The 15,609-nt window shown below is 42.1% G+C and overlaps 1 protein-coding gene across 17 annotated transcripts in view; it reads left to right on the forward strand.

Annotated features, from left to right (window-relative positions):
* Nucleotides 1-15,609, forward strand: part of frmpd3 (FERM and PDZ domain containing 3) — a 195,518-nt gene that overhangs the window by 144,587 nt on the left and 35,322 nt on the right. For 8 of the 17 annotated variants that reach the window (XM_087281000.1, XM_087281002.1, XM_087281010.1 and 5 more), the window contains 3 exons: nucleotides 951-1,105; nucleotides 14,913-15,015; nucleotides 15,177-15,222. In XM_087281000.1, coding sequence (XP_087137126.1) covers nucleotides 951-1,105; nucleotides 14,913-15,015; nucleotides 15,177-15,222 — 304 coding nt within the window. Of the gene's footprint in view, nucleotides 1-950; nucleotides 1,106-14,397; nucleotides 14,712-14,912; nucleotides 15,016-15,176; nucleotides 15,223-15,609 lie in introns of those variants that run through there. The other 9 variants (XM_087281006.1, XM_087281013.1, XM_087281003.1 and 6 more) reach the window with 2 other exon arrangements.

Consider the following 15,609-nt stretch of genomic DNA (forward strand, 5'->3'; position numbering starts at 1 on the left):
GCTGTTCCTGCCCCCTTCAAGCATGTAGAATTTATTTTATATTGTGTTTGTTGTTATCTGATGTGTGAACAATGTAACAACTACCGCCAAACATTTCAAATTTCCTGTGGTTTGATGTACAAAGTAGGCCACATTTGATGAAACATGCATGCAATCTTAGGATTGAACCTGTGGCATCCTATAAAGGACACTTTATGCTTACACTCACATTAGTCTCATAGAACTTAATGTTCACTACTTTACCAAAACTGTCCTAGATATGTTTTTTGTTTCTGGTTTTAATGTTTTTAGCTACTGGTCCTCATTTGCTGATCATATATGGTCAAGTTTAGGTTTACACCCACAACAGCCAGTGCTGACTCTCCCAAAACATTTGCCAAAACTATCTCTAATATGCTTTTGGAAATTTAGGTATTATTTTTGGGGCCACTTTAGCCTCATACCAATATTAACTAGTGCTTACAGTGCCACATTTTACTTTTTAAGATAACTGGGCCATATTTTATGAAACACATGAGGTTTATTTAGGCTACATTAGGCAACAGCCACATTAGTGCTTACTATTTTAAAAGTAGTTCAGATAAATTTTTAGATATCTTGATCCAATATCTTAAATTGCTTAAGTATATCTTGTTCAGGCCATGAGTCAACCAGCAGTGGGATACCAATAACTCAAGAAGCTCACATTTGTACCTATCCGAATTTACGTACAAATGTGTACCTTTTAAAAAGATACCACCCCAATGATAGTTTGTGAACTTTATTTTTTAAGCAAGAGTATTATGTATTATGTTATATGAGATGCAGAGGAAAACTGTAATTGTCAAATTCAGGAAAATTAATGCTTAATTAGTTATGTAAATCTTGGACAGTAAAAATGGATGTTTACTTACAACCTCAATTTATACTTTGTGTTACCCACCAAATAAATATTATGTCTTATTTCTTAGCTCTGTGATGTTAGAAGATGGTCAAGATGGAATGGACAGTGATAGCCTGACTCCTGGTTTAACTCGAGAGGTTTGCATCCAACGTCATCCAAGCCACGGCTTCGGTTTTATTGCTGGCAGTGAACGGCCTGTCGTTGTGCGCTCTGTCTCTGCGGGTAAGACATGAATCTCTGTCAGACGCTTTGGGCCAGATGTTCCTATTAATTTTTGTTGTACCAGCAAATCTGCTTTCTTTTAAAAAGGCTTTTACTTCCAAATATATATATTTATTCAAACACATTTAGATACATTTACAAAAATAAATTTCTGTTAGTTAAGTGATCTTGTCTCTTAAGGACTATTTTTCTCCTGGCCAGCAGGGATAGCTCTCCTTGTGCCATCTACATCCATGTCTCTTCACTCTTCTCATTGATACCATTATCCTCAACATACTCTGAACATTGTTTATTTGTTTTTTTGGATGCACTAGACCTGTGTTTGACGCTTTATTTGCCTGTTTGTTCCCTGCAATTGTGTTCAGTCTTGAGCCAATCATCCAAGCTTGTCCTGAGGTGACTGATCCTAAGCTAAGTCTTTGTTTCTAGTGGACTTTTGACTCTGTATTAAGTTTTGCCTGTGTGAGAGGAACCTTAGCTTTCTCTGTTTATTTTGTATCACTTAAAATTTCCTTATGAAAAGACTGATATTTTTGATGTTCATTGACAGCAGTTCCCTGGCTCTTATGTTTTTCTCCATATTGGTTTACTTATCAAGAAGTAAGCTCAGTTAAGACACTCCTTTGGGACACTAGAGACTGGGGTTCACATCAAGGCTAAAACATAAATTTTTGAAAGTTCTCCACTACCTTCAAAAGTGGGACTAGAATTCACCACTAAATTCAAACAGTAAGCATGCACCAAGGAGGTGAAGGGAGTATTCAACACCTAGTAACTTGTGGAGATTGCCACTACTTGTGGAAATTGCCGACACATTGTGCATTGAGCTTGCTTAACATTACTCAAAGAAACTAGCACAGCTGAGTATGCCTTTGAGTTTGGAACCCTAGCTACTGAGAGTGGATGGGAATTAATGGGCATTAAAATCAACTTTCTTACATGACTTGTCCCTAGAACTCAAAGATGAGCTAGCATTCTAAGAGTCTTCGATTACCTTTGAGTTCCTTATTGAGGTGACCATCTGGATCAACCACTGCCTTAGAGAACAAAAGGCAGAATCCCAGAAGGAGTTCAGTTTACTTGATGCTGTGAGCTCTATTAAAATTACATTGAATTCAGCCACCATAATCAACTTACAAAACCTATGCAGTCGGGTTGAACTCAGATATCCTATCTGAGCATAACCAATGAATGAGGAAAAGATGCTGTCTTTACTGGGAAAAATCTGATCATTTTCAAAGTGACTGTCCTTAGCTGTCAGGAGAAGACTTGTCCAGGTGTTAGGGAATCTGGGCAAGAACATCAGCCTTCCCTTGCTCTACTACCTCAGGCTTCTATCCTCAGTGTTACAATCTTACGAATCACCAAGTCTGTCCTTTTGTTGACTCAGCAGCCACTCCCACGAAATCCCCAAATAACACTGCATTGAATCACCTTAAAGAACTTTTCTCATTCTTTTAGATTTACACCCCTAACCTCTTGTTCATCCTCAGTTTTCCTTGACTTGACTGTTCATAACCAACAATTGAACTACTCCAGTGGAAGTGTCAGAAAGAATTTAACTGAAATGGTTGAACTGAATGTCTAGTCTTTGACAGTGCCTTCTGTTGTTCTCACAAGCAACTTGAGGTGTTCCCACACTTCTTGGCGGTTAATCCTAAGAAAACTCCCATCTTCAAACCAAGGCTCCATCTATGAAAATCCTAGCCATTCCAAGAATGGATCCAGCCAATATTAAACCCTCACCTCAGCTTCCCCCAGTTCCCCAGAATTCACTGACCTTGTTAAGATCTTGAACCAAGTACGAATCAAGCTGCCACTACCCTGCCCCCCTGCCACATAAAATAAAACTGTGCCATTGATCTTATACCAGGTACTAGGTCATCTTCAAAGAAAATAGAAATATTATCACAGTAGTCCAGTTCTGTCAAAAATGCAGTGGCTCCCTATTAAACATAGTTTAAATATTAAATATTATTGTCCTGAATGGCTTAGCTCCACAGTATTTGAATAAGCTCCTGCTGTATTACAGCCCCTCATGTCTACTATGGTCTGTTAATTCTGGACAATCGATTTACTGTAGGCAGTAGAATATTCTCTTATTCTCATATCTGGCACCTTAACTGTGGACAGCCTTCCTAGCACAGTTCAAGAGTCAGAAACACTTTGTCAGTATAAATATAGCTAAAAACACATCTATTTGTATTAGCATACAAATAAAACACAAACATATGACTTTGAAACTGAAATCTCTTAAGCATTGTTAAGCTGCATTGATCAGACAACCAGAGCTGTAAACGTTTCACAAAATAACTGAAATTACCACAATAACTGAAAAGCAGAGAGAGTTTAGTTCAAAATCTGGAGTTTATTTATCAAAACGAATGAAATAAGGCAGCTGCCGATCCACTACCACCCGTGGGAGAACGCAGACAGGAGGAGGAAACTGGTGAACTGCCTTGGCTTCCTCAGAGCGGAGCGAGGGCTGTAGCTGGCAAACGCAGGTGAGGAGCTGGGATTCAGCGGCAAGGAGACTGCGCAGATCACAGGTAAGCAAAAGCGATAAGTTGTAAATCAAGGATATAATTTAGAATTTACTAGAGCGAGAGTAGGTACATCAGTATAGATTAACACAATTATCTGACAAAGAGTAACAAGAAGGAACAGGTTTATAAGGAGGGACCAATAGACAATGGAAACAGGTAATGATGCTTGCGCGCCAGCGCTGATTGAAATGAGAAGGAGCTGAAGTTAACAACACAAAAAATTAGATCAAACCTGACTCGTAACAGTGCCCCTCTCCCGAGGGGCGCCCCCAGAGAGAGAGACTGCCGAGAGCGTGAGAAGTCCTCAATCAGCGAGCGGTCCAAAATGTCCCTGGTCTCCACCCAACTCCTCTCCTCCGGACCGTATTCCTCCCAATCGACAAGATACTGAAAACCCCTGCCACTTGGACGTGAGGCAAGAATCTTCTTAACATTAAAAATAGGGGCATCATTGACAAGAGCAGGATGGGAGTAGGGGGAAGGTCTGGAGAGAGTGCGGATAATGGGTTTAATACAAGAAACGTAAAAAAAGGGAGAAACACGCTGCATAGAGCGGGGTAAATGGAGACGGACAGCTACAGGGTTGATGATTTTGGAGATGGAAAAGGGTCCTATGAATCTTTGAGTGAGTTTACGAGAAGGAGTCGGCAAAGGAAGGTTACGCGTAGAAAGCCAGACTTTCTGACTGTAGACATAACGGGGGGCTTTCTTACGATGTCGATTGGCACTGCGATGTGTTCGTTCGCGAGTCTGAAGAAGTGATCTGCGCACTCTTAGCCAAGTACGTCGGCATTGTCTAATGAAAGCCTGTATGGAGAGTACAGAAGCCTCAGGCTCTTGTGAGGAAAATAAGGGAGCTTAATAGCCTAATAGACAGTAAAAGGGGGAGAGACCAGTGGCTGATGTGGGCAGTGAATTGTAGACGTATTCAGCCCAACCCAACTGCTCGCACCAGGAGGCTGGTTTGTGGGCAACTAAAGTGCGGAGGAGACAGCCAAGGATCTGGTTAAAGCGTCCAGCCTGCCCGTTAGTTTGGGGATGAAAACCGGATGACAAGCTAACCGTGGCCCCTATCTGCCGATAGAATTCCTTCCAGAATTGAGATGCGAACTGAGGCCCGCGGTCTCAGAAGGTAAGCCATGGAATTTCGTGATTGAATACAATTTGGGCTGTTTCTTTAGCCGATGGCAGATTGGACAGAGGAATTAAGTGTGGATATTTGGAGAAGCGATCAACCACCGTAAGAATAACGGTATTAACGGCGGAGGGTGGTAACCCAGTGACAAAATCTAACGGATGTTAGACCATGGACGTGACGGAAGGGGGAGAGGACGCAAAAGTCCGGCTGGAGGGGAATTGTCAGATTTAGCTGGAGCGCACACTTTACAGGACATGACAAACCGGCGAATGTCGTGAGCCATGGATGGCCACCAAAAACTTTGGGAAGTGGTTGCTAGAGTGCCTTTTATACTGGAATGGGCTACGAGTTTGGATGAATGAGTCCAACGCAGGACCACTGGACGTACAGACTTGGGAATGAATAGTCTACCCTTTGGGCAGCCGCGGGGGATAACCACGAGAGTAAGAGCCCTTTAAACCTGGCGCTCTATGTTCCACATAACCACGCCTATCACTTTCCCCTTGGGAAGAACGCCTATCACTTTCCTCTTGGGAAGTCGCTCGTCTTCGATGGTACTAAATTGACGTGACAATGCGTCCGGTTTGATGTTCTTGCTACTGGGTCTATAGGAGATCGTGAAATCATATCGGTTAAAGAAAAGAGCCCATCACGCTTGTCTAGCATTAAGTCGCTTGGCCGAGCAAATGTAAGTTAAATTATGGTGGTCAGTCCAGACAACAAATGGTACAGACGATCCCACTAACTATTGCCACCATTCCCCGATGGCCAAGTGTACAGCAAGGAGGTTGCGATCTCCCACATCGCAATTGCTCTCGACGGAAAAGAGACAATGAGAGAAGAAAGCGCACGGATGGACCTGGTCATCTTCTGCCTGCTGAGAGAGAACAGCGCCCACGCCCACGCTAGTTTACGCGTTTACCTTAAGGATAAACTGGAATGACAGATCGGGATTAATGAGAATGGGAGCAGTGGAGGAGAGCTCCTAAAGGAGATCAAAAGCTGTTTGAGCTGCCGGGGTCCAAGCGAATTGGATCTTAGTGGAAGTAAGCGCGGTCAGCGGGGAGGCAACTTGACAAAAATTTCAGATGAAACAATGATAGAAATTGGCGAAACCGAGGAATCTTTGCAATGCTGTCCGTGAGTTGGGCACGGGCCAATTAATTACCGGGCGTACCTTCGAAGGATCCATGCTGATCCCCTCCGCCGAGATAACGGACCCTATGAAGGTGACTGATTTGGCATAAAATTCACACTTCTCTGCTTTAACAAAAAGACGATTCTCCAGCAGATGCTGTAAAACGCGGCGGACGTGCTGAATGTGAACGGAGAGGTTAGAAGAAAAGACTAAGATATCGTCCAAGTATTTAAACACTAGGACAGTAAGCATGTCCCGAAGCACATCGTTAATCAGAGCCTGGAATATGGACAGAGCGTTTACTAGCCCGAAGGGAAGAACCGTATACTCGAAGTGGCCGAGCGTGGTGTTAAATGCTGTCTTCCACTCGTAACCTTGTTTTATGCATACTAAGTGGTAGGCGTTACGTAAGTCCAACTTAGTGAATACCTTTGCACTCTGGAGAACATCAAAGGCTGAAGCCATAAGGGGTAAAGGGTAGCAGTTCTTGATGGTGATGCTATTTAACCCTCTATAGTCTATGCAGGGGCGTAAGGAACCATCTTTCTTCTATACGAAAAAAAACCCTGCTACAGCCGGAGAGGTAGACGGGACTATGGTTCCTGCAGCGAGCGACTCGGAAAGATAACTCTCGAGGGCTTGGCGTTCGGGAGTTGATAAACAAAAAGAGCTTACTCTGGGGAGGGGTGCTCCCTGGGACGAGATTGATACTGCAATCATACGAACGATGCAGATTGAGAGAGGCGGCCCGGGAGCGGCTAAACACTGCACGCAGATTGAGGTACTCCTCTGGAACACCGGATAAATCTCCGGGCTCCTCCTGTAACACAGAAACAGAAGACACAGCAGGTACAGCCGATATGAGGCATTTGACATGGCAAGGTATACTCCATAATAATACAGTCCCCTTTGACCCGTCTATGAGAGGATTATGTTGGCTGAGCCAGGGATGACCCAAAACTAATGGTGTGAATAGAGAAATAAATAACTTAAACGTAAATGTCTCCTTGTGATTACCAGATACAGTGAGACTCACAGGATGTGTGACGAAGTTGACTCTGGTAAGGGGTTGTCCATCAAGAGAATACATGGTGAGAGGAGGGTCGAGTGTCTGAAAATGTATCTTATTGTCTTTGGCCCATCTCTCATCCATAAAGTTCCCCTCTGCACCAGAATCGACGAGCGCAGTGCAGGAAATGGACGAATCACTGTTTTGTAAGGTGACATTCAGCAACGTACAGGACATGAGTGATGGAGAAGGAGAGGTTGCACTCATCAGTACACTTCCAACAGCTGATGAGCCAGACAGCTTTAAAGGACATCTCAGGGCGAAGTATCCTTCACCCCCGCAGTACATGCAGAGTCTCGCCAGGGCTGTCGCTCCGCTTGGGAGAGGTGCATGGCAATCCGTTGCCTGAACTCGTTGTCTGGACGAGGAGAAGTAAACACAGGTGAGGAAACGGAGAGATGTTTGCGGCGGTTGAGGTGTTTATTCACTCGATGTGCCAGTTCAACCAGTGGATCTAACCTAGTGGGAAGATCGTGAGCCAGCACTTCGTCCTTAACCTCAGTGCAGGGACCTTCCATAAAACAGGCCGCGACAGGCTCGTTCTAATCGCTCGTGGCTGCCAGAGTGCGGAACTCGACTGCATAGTCCGCTGCTGATCTTCGTCCCTGGCAAAGAGTGGAGAGGAGACGCGAGGCTTCACGACCGTGGGCTGATCGATTGAACAACTTTATCATCTTCTGCTTAAAACTGGGGAAATGATTACAACAATCAGAATTGGCCTCCCATAAAGCCGCTCCTCAGTCTCTGGCTCGCCCGATCAGCAGGGAAATAACGAATGCCACTCTGGCGCGATCATTAGAGTAGGTGTTGGGTTGGAGAGAAAAGACCACCTGGCACTGAGTCAGAAAGGCATGGCACTCGATGGACTGAGCTGAGTATCGCGGGGGATTATTGATTCCTGGCTCTGGCGGATGATGGGAGACGGTTGGTACCGGAACGAAGGCCCCACAGCTGGGCGGCAAACACAGTGACCTAAGGAGATAAGCCGTCAACGGCCTGCCTTATAGCTACCAGCTCCTGCTCATGTTTACCCAGTAAGATGCTGTGCAGCCTAGTAGCTGAGCATACGGGAAATTCCGTTGTCTGTTCCATGTTGGAAGGTTATGGTCGGATTATTCTGTCAGGCTCGGACAGAAAAGCAGAGAGAGTTCAGTTCAAAATCAGGAGTTTATTTATCAAAACAGATTAAATAAGGCAGCTGCCGATCCACCACCATACGTGGGAGAACGCAGACTGGAGAAGGAAACTGGTGAACTGCCTCGGCTCGGCAAGGAGACTGCACAGATCACTGGTAAGAAAAAGCGATAAGTTGTAAATCAAGGAAAACGGACAGACTTGACTAGACTGGGTATGACTTAGAATTTTCTAGAGAGCGAGAGTGGTACATCAGTATAGATTAACACAATAATCTGACAAAGAGTAACAAGAAGGAACAGGTATATAAGGAGGGACCAATAGACTCAAATGGAAACAGGTGAGTAATGCTCGCGCGCCAGCGCTGATTGAAAGGAGAAACAGCTGAAGTTAACAATACAAAAGGTTAGATCAAACCTGACTCGTAACAGATAGGTTCATTTCTTGAAACTCAAGGTTGTTGTAGTCAAAAGACTGATTGCTGGAGGGACCCCGGTAACAGGCAAAAACAATCACCTGATGACCTTGTCAGAGAACCAACAGTTTTAACCCAAAGATTACTGATGTGTCAAAGCCAGGGTCAAAGATTTAATCAAAGAAGGTCTACTGAAGATACTTTTGCAGTTTCATCAACAGAAGCCTGCTTTAACACTTGCACAGAGTTCGTAGGCCGCATCATACATCTAGGTTTTTTAACCTTATAGACTTAGAAATTTCCACATAATGCCGAGTTCAGACTGCATGATTTTCAAACTAGTCTTGTCACAGATGTTTTCACACTGCTTGACTATCTGGGCTAGCGTTTCGTCGTTGCTTTGTTTACACTGCAAGATGGTTCGGCGACATGGAGATTCACATTGCATGACTTTACTATAACAGAATCGCCGACAACTTCGTCCAAACTACGCCTCACAGCCAAAAACATGTATATCTTTTGTTATTAACTACATAATGAGAAAGAAGCCTTTAATGGGGTAGAACATGTACATGTTTGCTCACCTGGGTTTAAAGGGAATTAGCCATTTCTCCTCAACGTTGATAATAAACTAATTTCTTTCTGTATGAAACGTCAAACAGACACGGTTGCTCCTGAGTCCTGTCAAACCTCCACTAGTTTTCCCTCCATTTCGTGGGTCCAAATAAACTGAAAAAGATCGCTTTTAACTTCTCCCCCAGCCTCCCGCTGGCCTGCAGCAGGTACACACACACACACACACACACACACACACACGCACACACAAGTGAAAGCTGCTCTCTCATTGGCTGTAGGCGATCGCTGATGTCATTTTCCGTCAAAACTCAATTCACACGGCATGATTTGAATCGCCGACAGCTCCAGATATTCAGCACGCCAAATATCTCACAGGCATCGGCGACTCAGATCGCGTCTTTGATCGTTCATACTGTGTGATTGTCACTCACGTGCACGAGCAGCGATTTGCCTGTGATTTCAGGCATTTGCGATCTGCGATTTCTCAAAACCTGTCGGCGAGCCAAAATCGGGGCTAAAATCACGCAGTCTAAACTAGGCATAACTGTGTACAATTCTGAAAAATATCTCCAATGATCACTTAGGCATTAAGCATACAAAGGTCTGACATTACAGGAAGAAGACTACTGGATGATCAGAAGTGAAATTCAGCTCGTTTTCATTTCTCCAATGAAGAGAAAGAATACTTCATGGCTGTTCTGCTCTCTAGCAGGCATCTTATCAGGATAGTAAAATAAACATAGCAGACTAATACAGAGACATCTTCTTTTATAGCAGCCTCATTTAAAAAAGTATTTATTCTTTCACATAGTAAAAATCACATATAGTGATAGCTGTCTCAAGTAGCATCAAACATCCAGTTCCACATGAGAGGTCTCAGTGACCTCTTGAATGGGCCTGAAGATCCTAAGGAAACAAATAACTTGGCATACAGAATAACAATGATACACATATCATAAAAGTTTTACTCTAAAGAGGGATGACACTAAGGTCATCATATATTCAACTTTATTAATAATCATAAAGACATAAGAAAGGATATGTGTTAGTCCTTTCTGGAACAGACATCCATCAGATAACCCATTCCATCAATCTAATTGGACTTCAAGACGGATACTCATCATTCTAAAGTTCCCTGACATCCAGACTGCAACTCTGCTCACTAAGCCTAGCCAAAGAAGAACTGTTTACCTCAGTTGAGCCTGATGCTTTGGCACAACATTTGACTACAGATTGTTTTCAAAAACTACCATTTTCTACAAATACTATTATTTACTACTAGTTTCACAAAATTAGACATTCGGAATGCATACCATGTGTTCATAATGTTGGTGGGTAACTATTGCAAGACCACATTTAATACCCATTGTGAGTATTAGATAATGCCTCTAGGCCTGGTTACATCAATGTTTTTCAACTAATATTAGTGATATTCTCAGGGAGATGCTTATTTAATTTGTGTTTTGTTTACCTGGATGACATTTGCATTTTAAGAATATATACTACATTTCATGCAAGTCCTGACTTGCTTGCTGTAGAACAAATTAATTCTGAAACTGGAGAAGAATGAGTTCTATGTCACTTTAATCACCTTTCTGGCATCTGGGGGCCCAAAGCAAGAAGTATAGAACCCATCCTTAAGAAATAATACATCCACTACCCACCCCGACGTGTCCCTGGTCCCACATCACTTTGGATTTTATCTCAAGACTGCCTGTTTCTCAGAAAAACAAGGTAATCTTAGTAATAGTGGATAGATTTTTAAAGACTTATCACTTCTTAGCCCCTAGGCTGGCTCATTTGGTTCCTCTATAAGCATCTCCTCTGGCTTTTATCTCCAGTTGAATGGTCAGACCAAGAGAGTAAATAAGCAGATTGAGAAGACAATGCCTGGTTAAAGGTGCCTGGTCGTTGAAAACCAATCTACATTGAGGTCCTGACTAATCTGGGCTAGGCTTGCTAACAACACTATTTTCCATTCTTCTTTAGGCATGTCTCCATTTTAATATTTGTATGGCTTCCTTCTTCTTTTGGCTCCAGGACAGGTGTCAAATATTGATGTCTCAGTAGCCACATAGCTCGTTTAGCCAAAAATTCTGTTCCTGTACAATGCGCACAGGGTAGTAGCATTGCAGCTTGTTCTTCACATATTATCAAAAGCTTTATTAGTAGTATTATTAGCCTGTTTAATCTTTAAGCCCATCTTTAAGTCATTTTCTCTGTCTTAAAATTTACATCTCTACCACAATCATTTTATTATCTCAGCTCATGTTCGCTACTCTTGTGTAAAGAGCCTACTGTTGAAAGGTCTATTTTTAGCCCATTTTGGATTGTTTTCTCAAGCACCACATCTCCAACAAACTTAATGCCAAACAGCCTTTTAGTTTATTCCTAGTATTCGCTTTGCAGTTTGTTTGTTTGTTGACTTATGCCTGTACTCCTCTACAGTATGTGTATCGTAGTTTACTTACTTGCACTTGTCACATTGCCCCTCACATGTGCCCTATCATATTGTAAATCATTTTGTACCAGCAGAGCTGCCTTCATGGACAGAAAACTTAAAGATACTGAATTGTGTGGCTCAAACAAACCTCTCCGTAAGTCTCTGGGGCTTAGAGAGATCCCAAGAGGGCATGAGAGGAGGTGGGGGTGAAATTAACCATCTTGTGCTACGTGCCTCTGAGGAACCAGCTGATGGATGAGGTTATGTTTTCCCAGTGCACTACCATCCGCTACCCCATACAAAGCGTAGATGGCAGCACGCCAAACCTTCAGTGTGGAGGGTGACAGCCTACACTCCAGCTGTCCTGAAAAAAGGAAATACAACACTAATCTGACTTATCTGCGCTCCACACAACAAACAGACTCCACTACAGGACGTAGGCATGGCTCATACAGGGTCCTATAGCCTTAGTGTTGGTGTTAACCACCAAACTGGTAGGTCACCTCTGTCCTCTGCGCTCTGTCTAGAAACCATCCATAGAGGTTGTAGGACCTTGCACCGGGGCCGGAGGGTGCCCCATCCCAAAGAGAAGAAGTGCTTGCTCTGGGGAATTTGTCAGGGAGGGCCGTCGCGAGGAGTCCATAACAGCTGGAGCATGCCATGCTGGCACAGTAGAGCTTGTCGGGCATATGAACGACACACATCAATTTAGCCGAATTACTCCGGAGGAGCACATTGCGAGCCGTCAGCCGTGCTGACCATCCTAACCAACATGTGTTTGTGCTCCTGCACCGGTAGGGACCAGTGGAGTACAAGAAACACTGCCAACAGCTCCAGGCAACTGAAATGCCAATGCCACCAAAGTCCGGTTTACGAACCTGCAGCTGCATGCTTGATATACACAGCCCCCAGCTCATACTGGAAGCATCTGTCGGAATAGCTGCATTTCCACTATCGTGCCTAAAATGAGCAAACCAGGGCGAGCCAAGGCCAGTCACGTTTTCACTGTCACTTCCGGGGCCTAATTGTGCCAGAGCGGGGCTTTCTCGGGTCCAGCGGCCAGCCTTTTTCGGTCCGCCGAATACCTTGGGCCAGACAGGGCCAGCTGGAGTTTGGGGTCAAAGTGAAAGGAGAGGCAGGCACTAGTTTTTTGAACGCACACGAGTACATGTGCCAAACAAATAAATAAATAAGGTAAAGAAAACATCTAGCTTTATAGGCTAGGGTCTTTTTGTGCATGATCACCCTTATGTTTCCCTTTTAAATTTAAGACTGTTGCATTAAATAATAAAGTTTTATAAGTGATAAAATAATAATAATAATTTAACAAGTGACATTCTTTGCTGCGTCCTCCCTGATGCGTAGTAATCTTTACACCATATTAAAGACACAGCAGACAATAAAGGTTTTCGAGAGTTTTTGTAAAGTTTAAATGGTGTGTTTGTGCAAGTTTGGATGCCTGTATGTGTGTAAGACCGAGCAAAAGAGCGATTCCTTCACAGGTTATCCCTTTACAGCTCTGTTGATGCCGCTAGCGGCTTCTTTCTTTTTTTTTTTTTTTTTTTTTTTGCAGATAATACACAATATGAATACTACAGAAAGACATAAAACTTAACAAATTATGTGTTCACTTTTGTAGACTCAAAATAATTGTGTCATATCTTGATAAAATAGCCTAAGCTATATTGAAATAATTTAAAGAATTACAAATATTGGATATAATAAAATCACATAAAATTAATAAACCAATATAAAACAAACAAAAGCTTGTTATAACAATTTAGATATATACAATACATAAATCAAACAGTTTTAAAGCCATAATAAACTTTCATTTTACAAAGTCCTATCTGAAAAAAAAAGGATTTTAGATATTTTCTAAAAACAATAAAACCAGAAAAGGTTTGAAATATTATGTATAAAGTATTTGGATTCGATTATATTAATCAAATTGTGCAAACAGAGCAATTTTTGGGTGAGTAAAAGCAGAAACTAAGCAACTTTTTTTTTGCCACTCCTGTGCAGCACCGCCTTAAAAACGCAGTGGGGAAAACTGCAAATACAAAATGTGTTCTATGTCCTCAAAGAAAGTATTTATGTTTTTATATGACGTGATAAAATAAAAAAAATTAATTTTAAAAACATGAAGAGCTTTATTAGTAAAAAGCTGCTGAGCGCAACGAAATATAGGCCATATTTTACTTGCTCTTATGTGCTGAAACACTTAACACTTTCCTTTACTTAGGATTACAGAATAATGTGTGACATATAGCCTATAGGGAAAGAATAATATGTTTCAGGTCTATCCGGAGCATGAAAATGTAATAAAATACATGTGTGTACCGCAAACTTTGTTGTGACATTTGTGTATTCTGACTCATCTTGAATAAACTCTACACAGTCAAATAGCCATTGGGAAACTTTCTGGTTCAGTCTTCAGAGCACAGAATTTTACAAACACATCCTGGAGACACCAAGTAATAAAATACATTATTTTTCAACTCTGATAAAAGCTGGTGTATTATGAGGGTTATGGCCCAGAAGAGCAAGTTAGGTCCCATCTTGGGAAATCTTGAACCCCGTCCTCATCTCTGAGTTTCACTATGCCAAAGGAAACTACCAGGGGAATATCAAGAGCTGTTAGTAGAGGAGGCCAATAGGGGCCACTTTCTTCATGCCCTCCATTTATACCTCACCACTTCTCTGGGTCGCACCACTACTCCAACCACACTCTGTATAGGTTTATTTGCCCTTGATTCCCTACACCTGTGTTTGACCCTTTATTTGCCTGTTTGTTCCCTACTAATGTGTTCAATCTTGATCCAGTCCAGTTGCTTGGTCTTGGGCTCAGTCTTTCTTTGTGTTCAACTTTTGTCTCTTGTGTCTTTTGTGTTGTCTGTTTTATATAAGACTCAGCTCTCCCTGTATGTTTTAGGAGTTAGTTCAGTGAGTTAAGACACTCACTTTGGGCATTAGAGGCCTGCTGCACAAAACAAGTTGAACAAACTCTGAGTTGCCTGGTTTAGATCAGGTTAAGTTGTTTCATAACTAAAGGTTTTAACCCAAAGTTTGTGATCAACCCTGGACAGAATGCAGTTGAAAGTTTGGCACATGCTGCAAACAGCCCATCACACAAAACATGAGAGGGTCAGTTTTCAATATTTTTTAGAATAACAATTTCTTGCAAGAGAGTCAGTAGCAAATATTTTTATTACAATGCAAATCAATAGATTATTATAAGAAACAAGCATGACTAAAATAATTTAATGAACTATACAAACATTTAAGGAAAAATGTAAAAAGAAAATCCTATTAAGCACATAAGTTTATGACATGTTTCCAATACAGACGGACCATCAAGTGGCAAGCTTTATCCCGGAGATCAGATCCTAGCCATCAACCAGGAACTTGTGAGCGACGTTCCCCGGGAGAAAGTCATAGACCTTGTAAGGTAACACCCTTTACTTTCACCAGAAGGAAGGGCCTCTTCTGGAAGCATGACTGTGCATTATGTTTTCTGTGCTTTGTGTCTCCATCAGATAAGAGAAATAACCCCAGATAAGACTCATTTTATATGCTGCTGCTTGCTTGCTAAACTTTATTTTTCTGCAGGTGTTGCAGGGACTCGATTGTTCTCACTGTGCTGCAACCACAACAGGTAGCTCACAAAATGAGATCTTCTACGGTCTTAATTATATTAAATGAGTATTTCTCAGTGCCATAATCAAACTATTATTCAGTTTTATTTCTGTACATTTTTGCTGGAATTTATGTTGAACATCAGGTGCTGCTTTAAAAACATGATTTGCTTTTTTGCATCTGTTCCAGAATGTATTATTATACAAATAATTTCATAGTTAATATATGGAAACTAAAGCTCAGTTGTAAAATGTCTATTTTAAGCACTGAGCTCAAATGGGACAAAGGACCAAGCTACTGAATAAACCATGTCATCATATGGCATGCACTGTAACAGAACTCTAAACTTTAAGATAACAATTAAAAACCTTTTAAAAGGGCCCAGTCTATTTACAATGCTTATCTG

The sequence above is a fragment of the Danio rerio genome, chromosome 14 (genome assembly GCF_052040795.2).
Source record: "Danio rerio strain M-AB ecotype USA chromosome 14, GRCz13ab, whole genome shotgun sequence".
In the NCBI taxonomy this organism is placed as follows: domain Eukaryota; kingdom Metazoa; phylum Chordata; class Actinopteri; order Cypriniformes; family Danionidae; genus Danio; species Danio rerio.